The sequence below is a fragment of the Rhamphochromis sp. 'chilingali' genome, assembly GCF_963969265.1.
Source record: "Rhamphochromis sp. 'chilingali' genome assembly, chromosome: 8".
Taxonomy (NCBI): Eukaryota; Metazoa; Chordata; class Actinopteri; order Cichliformes; family Cichlidae; genus Rhamphochromis; species Rhamphochromis sp. 'chilingali'.
The window spans coordinates 6,703,896-6,718,331 of record NC_137935.1 but is presented as its reverse complement, the minus strand read 5'-3'; the positions used below and the strand labels follow the sequence as shown (position 1 = coordinate 6,718,331).

General features: G+C 37.9%; 1 protein-coding gene across 1 annotated transcript; it reads left to right on the top strand.

The window, feature by feature from the left end:
• Positions 1-382: 382 nt before the first annotated feature.
• Positions 383-13,977, top strand: st14a (ST14 transmembrane serine protease matriptase a). The gene is made up of 19 exons (XM_080890311.1): positions 383-828; positions 5,123-5,279; positions 5,901-6,031; positions 6,122-6,192; positions 6,311-6,465; positions 6,629-6,664; positions 7,117-7,351; positions 9,179-9,318; positions 9,423-9,526; positions 9,663-9,772; positions 9,855-9,991; positions 10,072-10,176; positions 10,301-10,405; positions 10,487-10,612; positions 10,738-10,860; positions 11,012-11,192; positions 11,918-12,189; positions 12,595-12,731; positions 13,128-13,977. The coding sequence occupies exons 1-19, from the start codon at positions 787-789 to the stop codon at positions 13,284-13,286; spliced, it is 2,526 nt and encodes an 841-aa protein (XP_080746437.1). The 5' UTR covers positions 383-786; the 3' UTR covers positions 13,287-13,977.
• Positions 13,978-14,436: the final 459 nt, after the last annotated feature.

Genomic DNA, 14,436 nt, shown 5'->3' with positions numbered 1-14,436 from the left:
GCATAACAAAACCGTTTCACTATAAGAAAAAAAAAAACGCAGGTGATTCAGAAGTGATTCATCACTGTTTCACGAATAAGCCCACGCAATCACATGACTGATACTAACTATAAGTGAAGCTTTAACATAATTATAAAAATCACACAATTAAATCATTGTCCTACTTTAATTATGCTGATATTTGTAGAAATCCCAAATATAAGATCACAATAAAGCGTTTTTCCAAGAACTGGAAGCGCAGTTCACCTGAATGAATACCTGAACTCTAGCCCCACCTCGTAAACAGGTGTATCCTCTCCTTTACAGTGAAACCTAAAACAGCCACCATTAAAGAAAAGCCAGTTCTCGCGCTATCTATATCTAATCTAATAGATTTCCCATTATTTTATTTCATATGTTTCGCCCGTGTCAAGTAAACAGGAAGTCGTTACAGGTGTGTGGGGTGGAGACAGAAACCTGAAGCTGCCGGAAAAAGTTTTTTTTCCCTAGGTTGTTTGGTCTGGTAGTCACCTGTTGTCACGAAGGTAGGGGACGCGTTCTCGTCAGGGAGACATTTGCGAACCCCTCGACTGAGAGGAGCCTTTTTTTAAGGACAAAAACACATTTTTCTTTTGTTTTTTGTTTTTATTTGTCGAATTAACACATTTAAAAACAAAGAAAAAGAAAAAAAAACAAGGCCTGCAGGTTCACCTCGGAAATTGGCTTTTAGAAGGAGTGGTAGGGCGAAGAGGAGGAGGAGAAATTCAGACGTTTGAAGTCGTTTTCCATTTGATTAGTGACCCCAAGATGGATCACTTAAGCAGTGGGCCGCGATACACCCCAGCGTCGGTAAGTCACTTGCTTCTTTTTGTTCAGTGATGGGGCTTCACATTGTTTTTACTTATTTCCTGATACTCATGCATAGACGAAGTCAACCAAATTGCCGTAGAAATACAGTGAAAGACGTGTGGGTAGAAACATCTCCACTCAGCAAATTTTTCGGACTTAAAGTATAAGGCTACTTGTGTTTGTGTTACACACACACACACACACACACTTACTTGATGTCAGTGTATTAAGCTGTGCTATCTTGACTGACTCACTCAGCAAAAACTGGTTTGCCTACAGACAAACAAGTTAGTGAGTGGAAAAGAACTTCAATACTCAGAAACAGTTTTCAGTTTCATGTACAGACGAGAGCAGTTGATTGAGCAACCCACACTCCCTATTCAGCTTTTCACCTTTTTAAATCACCAAAATTAGTAATTAATAGCTAAAGAGTATTTAATGAGCATCTAGACATCGATTAATGCACACACTGAGACAATCAGTGCCACATAGCCACACAGTTATTTGTGCATCTGTTTATTGAGACTCAATAACAAGTTACTCAGTATTTGTGTAAATTGTATTCTAATATAGTAACATGCATGTGCTATACTTCTAAAATCTTACAAATGTAATCAGTATATCATAATATCGTATCATAATGGCCAAAAACAAACCTTTACAAGGAAATTAATAAAAGCTGGTGGTGGTTTGCACTGCTCCCTAACAGCAAGAAGATCCTGAGTTCGTCTGGTCAGGGACTTTCTGTGTGAAGTTTGCATGTTCTCACTGGGTCTGTGTGGGTTTGTTCCAGGTACTCCGGCTTCTTCCCGTGATCCAAAGAATGGCACTTTGCGGGGTTAGGTTAATTAGTGATTCTAAATAGCCCGTAGGGGTGAATGTGACAGTGTCTGTCTCTCAGGGCGTACCCCACCTCTCGCCTTATGGCAGCTGCTGGGATAGGGTCCAGCCCCCCTGCAACCCAGGAATTAAATAAGTGGAAGCGGATGGGTGGATGTATGGAAAACTCTAATAATTCTGCTTATGTGGTTGCATTCCCAAAGCTCATTAATTACACTCAACAAAATGAGCTATGGAATCTTCCAATCTGCAAAATGCCAGAAATTATTGTTTCAGAACCTGTCGACAAAAAGTACTCAAAACTCTAGATAACCTTCTTTTCATCAAGTAACTTCGGCATATATTTTTGAGGGGTTTGGACATAAAAACATCCAGGAACCTTCACAGTTCCCAGAGCAGCTGGCCCTCCCAAGGTTGCTGTCTGAATTCCTCCACCTTGTTTCAACTTGTTCACTCTAGTCATTCTCCTTTGTAGATTATTATCTATCCAAGAATACTCTACGTCGTAACATTGTGTCGATAAATAAAACGTGTTATTGTGTGATTAGTCCCTTATAGAGCTGGGCGATAGAACGATAACGATATGTATCGCGATATAACTTTTTCTCGATAGAAAAATTAACCTATCGCGATAGACCTCGCCGCTCTTGTCCTCTTAAAAAAACAAAAAGAAAAACAAAAAAAACAGCCAATCCAAATTAAGTAGCGCAGAGCCGAACCAATCACAGCCGCAGCGTCACGTCACGTGACTTGTTACGTACAGCACAAGTGCCAAGCCGCACATGTGTATTTGTTTGGGAAGCAGCCAGCCACCGTACCGCCCGGGTAATGGAGGAAATGAGTGTGCCGACTAGAAAAATCAACCGAGCGTGACCGAAGAGAAAACAGATGATGGTTCCAATGCCGGAGAGATTGTCAAACGGAAGAGCCATAGAAGTTCCGTAGTGTGAAGGTATTTCGGCTATTTCAAGTCTGACAAAAAACAGAGTGGTAGTAGTAAATTTTGTAGTAAATTGTGCCGAAAGCAAGTCTGGAAATACAATAAACTGGTGCGTGCGCTACGTCCACAGGTACCCGGGTATTTTTGAAAATGCAGATTTTTCTATGCGTTTGCACCTTTCGTCCACACGCGTTTTTGGTCACTGAAAACGAAGATTTTTAAAAACTCCGGCCAGGGTGGATATTTTTGAAAACTCCGTTTTTGCATTTACATGTGGACTAGAAAAACTGAGAAAACGCAGTGTCAAAGGTGTGCGCATTTTTTGACGTCACACTGTGCGCCACGTTATTGTTTCGGTGAAATGAATTTCTACAATACTGTTACTGTTAATTCTACTCTCTGCAGTGTTTAAATGCTTACATATACACACAGTTACTGTCCCTCCACACATATGACTCGGTTCTGCTTCTATGCCCCAGCTTTGTTTACTTTTTCCCACCGAGGCTTCTAGACTTCTGATTGGCCAACATTTCTGCACGGTTAGGAATCTAGCGCCACCTGCTGCTTTGGCATGTTCATAGCAGCGTTTTCCTTCATTTCTGCCTTTATGTGTGGACGGGATTATTTTTTAAAACGAAAACGGAAAATCTCCGTTTTCAAAAATACCCGTGTACGTGTGGACGTAGCCTCAGTCTCTGACTGGAAGCGCTAATTCGTTATTCGGCTTTTGTCAGACTAAAGTAACTGTTAAAACTGTTTGAAAAGCTAAGCTATACAACAAGGAGAGATTGAGAATTTCCTTTTAGTTCTCAGTTTATTTGATATTGACAAAAGTTAGTCAGTTTTGTCTGTTCTTCTGTAAAACAAACTAAGATTTATTTTTAGAATTAATATTTTGTTTCTAAGTGGAATTGACAATTTAGTCTGTTTCGTTTGTTCTATTTTGAAACTTAAACGCTTTAGCGGCTGCCTTTTGTGTAGTTTGCAATATTTGCCTTTATTTATCTGAAAAAGTCTCATGTTCCTTAAGTACATCTACCCTGTTGAACTTATTATGGGAAATAAATATTTAAATAAAAACAAGCTGCTGATTATTTCACATTTTACTTGTGAGCAACGGCACATTTAAATCTTACAAATATAGTTATTTGGCTTATATCGTGATAGATATCGTTATCGCCTGAAATGAAAAAAACATATCGTGATATGAAAAAATCTTATATCGCCCAGCTCTAGTCCCTTATAGTGTCAAGATTTTGCACAGTGGAGCAGGTGTGAATGGTATTTGACTTCTACGTTGCTTTGCTGTACCGTGCATGTCGTGGTTGTTGATAGAGAGGCTGGGGCTGATTGTATGTGTTCTTCAAGTATAATTAGCAATTTTCTGTTAAAACCTGACATTTTAGATGTTGGGCCATTTAAAGAAATTTTCTCTAACAGTTTAACCTAACACTAAGACTTACATTTTGAGCTTCACGAAGAGTTTAAATACACTGTTTTTACATATATGAATGGATCTTAGTACTATATCTTTGTTGCAAAGGCAACCACAGTAGTAGTAGGTAGATGGGGCTCTATGAGATATATTCTTCCTTTTATTAACCTAGACCCTTTACGTTGCAACTTGATCAATGAATCCGCACATGAGAACAATGTAGTGGATATAGATTGCATAAACTCTTCAGTTAGCATTTAACATTATGATTAATTGTGACAAATATAAAGCTTGCTCTTTACAAATAACTATTCTGCCAAAGCAGCACATTTATATGCTTGAGTCATGACCTCATCAATGGAAAATAATATATTATTTAATTATATAATGAGCTTCAAGTTTAAACAGGCAGAAAGAAAGCCTTTCCAGTGGTTTATAAAGCAAAAAAAAGGCTAAAGCATGTCGTAGTCTTTTATTTCTTTTATTAATGTTACGCTACACAAAGCACTTACAGAAACATGTTGTTTGTGAGTAGTTGCCGCCAAGCAGGTTTGACAGGATTTTACATGCTGAAACCTTTGTACTCCCTCCCCCCCAGTCTCACCTCTGAAAGGTAACAGCAGAGCATGAGTCATGGCATGAAGTTCTCGTTTCATTCATTAACAGCACAAGACAGTGAATCTCTCTTTTCTGTTGCTCACGAGCCAATTTTTTGCTCACAGATTTTTTTTAATGTCTCTTTCAGTTGGAAAATTATTTCAAAAGAAAACTATTATAACATTTCAAGCTTCAATGTGTCACACTTCTTGTATCTGAGAACAGTTATGTAGGTCACCAATAGCAGGGACATTCCTTAAATACGCAAGTGTTGGCTTGCTGTCTGCTGCTGTTGCTTATCTTTATGATCATATTTTCATGAGGGCGTGAGATGCTTTGCTTTGCTCTCCTTTGCACCTTTATCTGCACAAGTCTAAACCTTTGTAATTTTGATTAATATTTAGAGCTGGCTGATATTAATGCACCTGAGTTTTACATGTTGATCTTTCTCTCATCTGTTCAACTGTCTGTCTTTCATCAAGGAGAAAGACTGGGATAATGATTTCCACTTACAAGCATCGGACATCAAAAGGCTTGAGAAGAAAAAGCACCCAGGGAAAATTGGGGTTGTGATTGGCGTGGTGATCTTGGCCGCTCTTGTAGCTCTTATGGCTGGAATACTAGTCTGGCATTTCCACTGTAAGTACATCTCTGTTTAATAGGCAAATGTACTGCACGTACATTTTGTTCAAAACCTGCAGCGTTGAACGAATGGTACACACTCTGCTACAGATAAACAATGAAAAAATGTCATAAAAACAAAATTAAATTTACAGTAAAAAACACAAGGTTGAAAGCTTATTGCTAAAGATTAAGTAACTAAATCATTCCTATATTTGTGGCATGCATGAGTCATCTCTACCCATCTGTAATTCTCTAACAGTTTCAATCTGTTGCATCAAATTTCACCGAAATCTGACAAGCTTCAAGAAACAAATGCAGTCCCAAGTTTATTTCTATAAATGTGTAAAAATATATAAGCATACGTGGTTTTCAAAAGTTCAAAAATAACTTTTTATTCTGCTTGTATGTTTGCACATGGAAACCTACACAAGTTTAGACAGTTTTAAAGCTCGTGATTTAAAAGAGCTAGAATCGAGGGTTTACTGAAGGGATAGTTAAATCTCAATGAGAGAAAGAAACATTTGAAAGCCACAAGAAGTAACAGCAGTAACACTTGGCATAGGAGAAGAAGCAGTAGTGAATACTAAGCATGTTTCTTGTGCCGTGGTTCACATTGAGTCTTTTGTTATCCTATAGTCCGTAAACACCAGCGGGTCAAGAGGATGTACAGCGGGTCCATGCGGATCACCAACCAGGCATTTATCAACGACTATGAGAACTCCAACACTCCAGAGTTTAAGGCTTTAGCAAAGCAGGTGATTTCACAGGTAAGAATGCCACCAACTTCTGTGTGTCAACACTATTTTCATTTTTCATTTCATTTCATTTTTTATGATTTTGCTTCAATCTCTTTTCAGCTTAAAGTCGTCTATTCCAAAAGTCCTCTATTGTCAAAATACTACCGCGAGTCTACAGTTCAGGCCTTCAGGTAAGCTCATGAAGTGTGAAGGAATAAATCCTTCACACTTGCCATGTATGTATGTATGTATATGTGTGTGTAATGGTCATGTGTTTGTTGTTTCTAACCCTGCTGTCATTGCTCTTAGTGAGGGCAGCGTCATTGCCTACTACCTGTCTGAGTTCAACATCCCCGTGGGGCAAGAAAGAGCAGTCGACAACGAAATGACTTCAGTAGATAAGCTAGTGAAAAAAATGCGCATGTCTATCAGTGAATTGACTTTTGAAAATGTGGTCACTTCAGGTACAGTGAAAGCAACTGCTTGTCATTCTATATCAAACATACACTTTTGTTTGTTATATTGTCAGTTGTCACGTTCTATCTGGTTGTGATTGTTTTTCAGTCAGTCCTAACCTTGTGTCTTTTTACTTCTCTTTTTTTTTTTTTTTTTTTTTCAACTTTACAGCTCTGGATGATCGCATGTTTTTAAGATCCTTTAAGGGTAAGTGTTCAAGTTTTGTTTTTTTGTTTTTAACATTTCAGTAGAAGTGCTACTAACAAATCCTCTACATAGACCGAAAATAGTAAACCACATATACCTTACACTATAGAACATGTTACCAGGGACGACACCTTTCTTCACTATTGTTAGTCTCTTTTTAGAGTAGAACATTTTTCTGCCATGGAGTTGAGTAGAAACCAAAAGGGCGCTTGTTTACTTCTTTTTTCCATACCAAATGTTTTTTTGTTTTTTTTTTAATAAATAACCATTTTTTTATTCAGTTTCACTTACATCAAAAAATGGAAAAAGCTTACTGCAGAATGGTCATGACCACTAACGAAACTACATTTCATTTGCATACTTTTAGTAATATTAATATTAATATATCTGTCTTAAAATGTGTGACAGTGATTCACAAGCTTAAATTCTAAATCTTAATGTTTCTCTTTCAGATAATCTGCAGTTTGCAGAGCATGCCAAGGTTGATTATGTAGGACAGATCGAGTCACCGGGTTTTCCCAACAGTCCGTATCCTCCTAACACCTTCATCCAGTGGCAGCTGAGAGCTGACCACGGCTATGTAGTCAAGCTGGTATTTGAAACATTTGAACTGGAAGAGAGCTGCGAGAATGATTTTATCAAAATCTACGATTCCCTGGTGCCCATCGAGAGTCTGGTTATGCAAGAGTGAGTTAGCCCTTTAAAACATCAGTTTCAAGATTCCTTCAGATAAAAAAACATTGCTACATCTGGTATTATTATTATTATAATTTTTATTATTATTATTATGTTAATATTTATCATCGTGATCATCACACCAATTTTTTACATGTTTTTATTTTTATTGCGCTTCATTGAGCTCATTTTTTTTCTGTAAAACAATGAAATACTACTGATCTCACTGAAGGATTACAGTAAAATATGAAAGCATGTACCTGCTGATGCTTTTGCATTGACATTTCTTTTACTAAAGTGTAAATTTGGTACTTTTGACTGCTAACAATCTGCTAGTAAACTCTGGAGTGCAGCTTAAAAATTTTAGGAAATTATCTAATTGTTATTTTTCTGGCCGATATTTCGTTTCCAATTCGATTCATGAGTTTCTTCAAATTAAGCTTCAGGAAAAAATTCTAAATGTACAGTAATATTTATAAAGATGATAGAAAATGACATAATCATCTTTTTAAGTAAAATTGAAAAGTAACGGTAACAAAATTAAACTTAATGAAATAAAGATGAAGCCAACAGAAACCTCTCATCTGCGAAAAGCAGAGATTCTGAGACCACCCGAGTAAAAGCCACTTGGCTACACCTAGAAATTCTGTCCATAAAATTCTGAACAGAATCGGTGACAAAGGTCGGCTCTGGCGGAGTCCATCACTCATCAGAAACCAGTTCGAAAGTAGTGTTTTATGGCATTAGTCATCTCCCAATGTCTTTTGCTGCTCTTGTCTAACTGAGTTAAACTGGCAAAAGATGCAGTAATTGCAGGCTGTTTGTGACCATGAGCCTGAGCACCACTTTCACTTGACTCTTCGCCAGACTTTTTTTGTCATGCACTCTTCATGCAAAAGCCTGTGGTGATTTTTCAAGTGCCGGTATAAGTTGGTTGCGTTTCTGCTAGATGTTACAACTTTAGTGCAACAGGTTTTGCAGTACCTGTTTCTGGTGCACGTCTCCAGTCTCAAACACAAAATACTCACAAATTACTGATGTGCTGTTTTTCTTAGGTATTAAATCTCCTAACTGCCCTTCCTGTTCTCCATATGTGCAGTGAACACAGTATATGGTTACTGTTCACTGTTGTGAGATCAAGCAACCCCTTTATCACAATCTGTAGCAGCAGACACTTTTCACTCAGTTCCCTGTTTGCTGAAAACATGTTTAGTTTTTATGGTACAATATTAAGTGGTGCATATTTTGCTTTTAAGTTTGGAGGAGTTACTTATTAAGAAACTCTCGTCGAACTGTACATAATGGTGCGGTTATGTTGGTTAAACCTCATTTTAGATTAATAGCACTTGCAAATAATTTGTTCAGAATTTGTTGAGCACTTTGACTGAAGCTGTAAATGTAACTGTTAGTTATAACCAAGACTACATGTAATCAGAAAACAGAAAGCTTTCCGCAGGAAGGACTTACGAGTGTGTGGGTAGTGGTTTTTCTGCCCTGATGAGATAAGTGCAATAGCAAAACACTTTTCTGTAAACATTTTTCTGTAGAGAAGCTAAATATAACCTCTGCTGAAAAATGAGTCACTTTCAGAGGTAATGCACTGTTACATTTTCTTATTATGTGAAAAGAAATTCTGCCAAGAAGCTGATTTTTAAGCGTTTTATACATAACATTGAACGATAGTGAAAAGTAATTTAACCACACGTGAAGGAAGGCAGGGGATGAATCCATGTCACGAAAGAGTGAAATATGTGCTTTTTAAAGGACCAAATCTTCCTTGTGTATCAGTCTGTTAGCAGTGTGTTCAGAGCGTTATTGTTTTCTCTTTGCTTTCTACAGGTTGTGTGGCAAATATTTACCTAGTAAACGTTTGAGCTTTCTGTCCTCTGGCAATGTAATGTTGGTGACAATGGCCACTCATGACCAGTCCTTCCCAGGTTTTAGAGCACAAGTCTCACAAGTTCAAACAGGAAATAGAGGTAGGAGTTAAAGTTTACCTGCAGTTTTTTAAGGAACAACTTAAGTGTTTGACATTTGTGCTGATGCATCTTTTTCTTTTCTTTTTTTTCTTTTTTTTGAACAGCTATAGCATGTGGTGAGAAGCTGATAGGTTCAAAAGGCAACTTTACTTCTCCCAACTACCCAAATTACTACCCTCCTAAAACTACATGTGAGTGGTTAATAGAGGTGAGTGGTCAGTCCCTTAAATGGCGTACTACTCAACAATATGACATGTTTCATGCATATTTCTGCTCTGTACCACCCCTGAAGATCACATCCCATTGTGGGATGTAGTTTTAATCTTTTTTTTATTGTCATTAAGGTCCCTACTGGGAAGGTAGTGAAGCTCGTATTCAAAAGGTTACTCTTGTCCCAGCTGGGAAAGAAAAACCCAAACTGTGACAAAGACTATGTGGAGGTCAACGGAAAGAAGTGAGTCCTTGTTGTGCTTTAAAAAAACGGGAATGCCAGAACAAAGCAGGTGTGTCATTGCTAGTACATTTCATTTTTTCAGATGGTGTGGAGAAAAACCTGATGGGTCAGTGACAGAAACCAGCAGCACCAACAAAATGACTGTGGTGTTTTATTCTGATGAGTCTCGTGTGGACCAGGGCTTTTTGGCACAATATGAGGCCATTGACATCCAAAATCGTAAGCAATTTAGTTTTTCAAATAATGAGTATTCTTTGAAATTAGGACAGTGTTTCTCATGTTAACCATGCCATTCACAGCTTGTCCAGACAAGTTCCAGTGCAGAAATAACAACTGCATTAAGCCGGCACTAAGATGTGATGGTTGGAATGATTGTGGAGACATGAGTGATGAGGCGGAATGCAGTAAGTACCATTTAGTCGTGATGCTAAGACTACACATTTTTTTTTAATTGCTCTCTTTATTCTTATGAGAGGATTTGTCACATCCTGAGAATCATTTTAATGTTCATTATCCCCCCCTTCCCAGGCTGCAGTCCCACTGATATTAGTTGTAGAAATGGATTCTGTAAGTCCAAGTTCTGGAAATGTGATGGCGTGAATGACTGTGGAGACAACACAGATGAGCTGGATTGTAAGGCCTTGTAACATTGATGGAGTATGTTTCATATCAGCACTGGAAATGCTTAAACATGCCTGTTACTTTTTGTATTAGGTGGGTGTGAATCTGGGCAAATAACGTGTAAGAATGGCAAATGTGTTTCTGAGAAGCTGAAATGTGATGGAACGGACGACTGTGGGGATGGAACAGATGAACAAGACTGTACAAAAGCCACAGGAGGTACAACAGATAAGCCCAACTTTGCTATACATATAGATAGATGGTGGGAGAGAGCGAGAGAGAAATGGCTAGAGATGGATTGAATTAGCTTTGGATTGATTTTTCTCCTTTTCTTCTCTCCTTAGGTTTAACTGTAGGCTGCACAGATTTTACATACAAATGTAAAGACAATAAATGCATCAGTAAAGTGAATCCAGAATGCGACGGGACGCCGGACTGTGGTGATGGATCTGATGAGGAGAACTGCAGTATGTCACAAAAAAATCACATTTAAATTAATCATTCATCCTTCACCTGTGCAGTTTAGGTTGTCTTATCCAAACAGGTGTGGAGCTCCACCCAGTTCACAATAAGCTGCAGCGCACCAGCCCTTTGACTGATTTGTTGTTTACTTTGCAGACTGTGGGACACGTGGGAGGGCCCAACGTATTGTAGGTGGTCAGAATGCAGAACAAGGGGAGTTTCCTTGGCAGGTCAGCCTCCATGCCAAAAAATACGGTCACGTCTGTGGCGCATCCCTCATCAGTCCGAAATGGCTGGTCACTGCTGCCCATTGTGTGCAAGATGAAAACTCTTTAAAGTAACTTCTTATCCTATTCTTTGTCTCTCTTTGACACAGTACATTGATTTTTGTGAAAAATACGATCTTATATTCTCTCTGTGTAAAATGAGAGCTATTTGTCTCTGCTTGTTGTTCCTATTTTACATATTTAGAAGATCTTATAATCCAGATGAATGAAAATGAGTACCATTGGCGTATAACAGATTTAATATTTGTCCTCAGTACATTATTTTTAAGTCTACTTTAGAAAAATCAAAGTTGTTTACAAATTCTGTGTGACTTCAGTTAATTTACCCTTTTTTCAAGACTTTAAATATCTTTACATAGAGTAGAGTATGGTACGCAGTCAGTATAACAACAACTCTGTTATACACTTTAATAAAACTAAGAAAAGCCTCAGGTACTGCTTAAATTATTTAAATAATAAAGCTAAAATAAGCAAATCATGAATTTAATAGTTTCACTTGAAAGATGTAAATTGAACGTTTTTTAAATTGCAACAAAATCCTTGAATGTGGTGAAAAATAATTCGGCCCTTGCCATTTTGCAAGCAGTTATCACAGCCAGACTTGCATCTTATTATATTCAACAAGCACTGAGAAATCAGACTTAAAGTATATTTTAAAAATGCCATATAATGGGAATTATATATAGTGCCACATAATATGCTAATTATTATAAGTTCATTAATAATTGAGACCGTGAATAAAATCCTTCATCTGTTTTGTTGCTTACTTCCTCAGACTCTCCCAGCCTGGCTCTTGGGAAATTTACCTCGGCGTTCATACACAGAAAATGTTAGAAAGTCCAGTTCAAAAGAGGAATCTGAAGCAGGTCATACCTCACCCTAACTACAACCACTACACCTTTGACAATGACATCGCCCTGATGGAGCTGGACAGTCCTGTCACCTACAGTGACTACATAAAACCCATCTGCTTGCCAGCTGCGCAACATGAGTTTCCACCTGGCCAGGATGTGTGGATCACTGGGTGGGGTGCCACACGAGAAGGAGGTGAGTAAATGATTTGTCACTTTAACAAATATTTGTAGCCACCAAAACTAAAAATATAAAAGCCTGAACTTGAGCTCAACATTACACATTAAATCAGCATAAAATGAAATAATTTCTCTTGTTTTTCTGTGTTTTAGATTTAGTTTTAGTAATTATTCTTTGGGTTTGTACACACCTTGTAAATCAGCCAATGTAAACTACTATATGTCTTTATATAAACACCACTTGTAATACAAGCATTTTCAACTTTTTAAAGATGCCCAGTGATGTGACTTCCTCTTTGTGTGTGTGTGTGTGTGTGTGTGTGTGTGTGTGTGTGTGTGTGTGTGTGTGTGTGTGTGTGTGTGTGTGTGTGTGTGTGTGTGTGTGTGTGTGTGTGTGTGTGTGTGTGTGTGTTTGTTTCAGGATCTGCTGCAGTGGTGCTCCAAAAGGCTTCAGTCAGAATCATAAACCAAGCTGTGTGTGACGATTTGATGGCGGGCCAGATCACATCTCGGATGTTTTGTGCTGGTGTTCTAAGTGGAGGAGTTGATGCTTGTCAGGTACTTTGATATTCTTTTTTTCTTCTTTCTTGTTTTTTTGGGGAAAAACACAAAAAACCCTGCTTGTGCTGCAGACAGTGGCATGATGTAGATGGAGGAATTAATTGATTGAACTAAATCTGTAAATGTCATGAGAGAACATGTACAGTTTTAGGTCGTCTTGGATATATTGATGAATAGTATATGAATAGAATGTGACATGCATTCATACAATGGGGTAAGCAGAGGAATTTCACCTTAGAAAGTAGAATTAATGTGTTTGTTTTGATTTTCATTTTTGGCCCGCTGCAGAAGTCAAGAGGATAATTGGATATTCATAATATCCCCACACCATCCCCATGTATTGCCTCTATGCTAACATGTCTACCTGTGTTCCTGTGCATTTTTCTGCTTTAGGGAGACTCTGGGGGTCCTTTGTCCTGTCCTTCCGGCAATCGTATGTTCCTGGCTGGAGTGGTCAGTTGGGGTGATGGCTGTGCTCGCAGAAACAAACCAGGCATCTATACAACAGTTACCAAATTCCGTGGCTGGATCAAAGAAAAGACAGGAGTTTAGTTTGTATTGTCAAATAAGGCCAAAGGCATGGACATAAATGAGGACTGAGGAGGAGTGCCACAGTTTAAAAAAAAAAACAAAAAACAAAACACTCTGATTATCCATGAAGTGGCTTTTACTCTCAATAGTAGCTGCAGTGAGGAACATGCTTTAAGAGCAGTTACAACACAATTTAGGTGCACTGTGATTTGGGGCTTGATGAAATATTTTTGAATGTAAATAAATGTTTTATTTTTGTGTATTTTTATCATGTTTTAATGGAGAATAATGTTATTTCCTGCACAGTAGATTCCAGTGTGATTGTTACCTATTTCATACATGTAACTCTATATCTTAAGAAATTCCCAACACTGTTTTTGTTTGTTTTGTTTTTTGTTTTTGTTTTTTTATATTTTTCCTCCCTGACTTCTGAATTAAAAGCTCTGAGGCAGCAAGCTCATTGCAGCTTACCTCCTATGGATCAGTTCACAAGTTCAGCTGAAATCTCTGAAAAAAAACCTCATTTCCCTTTTCTAAACACAAAATGGTCAAACACAGGTTTAGTTTAAATTTTCTCTTCTGCTGTAACATGTCACCACGCTTCAATTCTCCACAATATTAGTACTAGCTGCAAAGTTAAATTGTTTCCAAATATTTGTAAATGTGTGTTTTATTGCAGATATTTTTAAATAAAAATATTTCTTATCTCCTGCACAGTCATTCACCTACTCTTTGTTTCAGGACGCTTATGTATTGCATCGAGCTTGACCCTCAACATACATGCCCGATTTTTTTTCTTTTCTTTTTTTTTTTTCCCTCTGGCACAGTTGGTGTGGAGCACCCATACTTTTATTGTACATGTACAATGACAATAAAGCTCTATTCCATTCTAATCTTCAAACGAGAGTGGATGAAAGTTTTCAGTATCATTGGTTAAAACAACTGTATGCAAGTACATGTTGTTTGGTTACATCACCAGTTTACCAAGGTCTGAAGGAGGACCTCAACTGTCGCCCTCAGGAAAGAGAAAAATGTTTAAGATGTTCAGGAACCACCAAGACTAAAGCCTGGCATGAACTGGAAATTTAAAGAACATCAGTGTCACTGTTCACAGTGGAGCGAGTTTTACTTTGCCATGGACTGAGAGGGTTCCAACCAAGAAAGAAGCTCC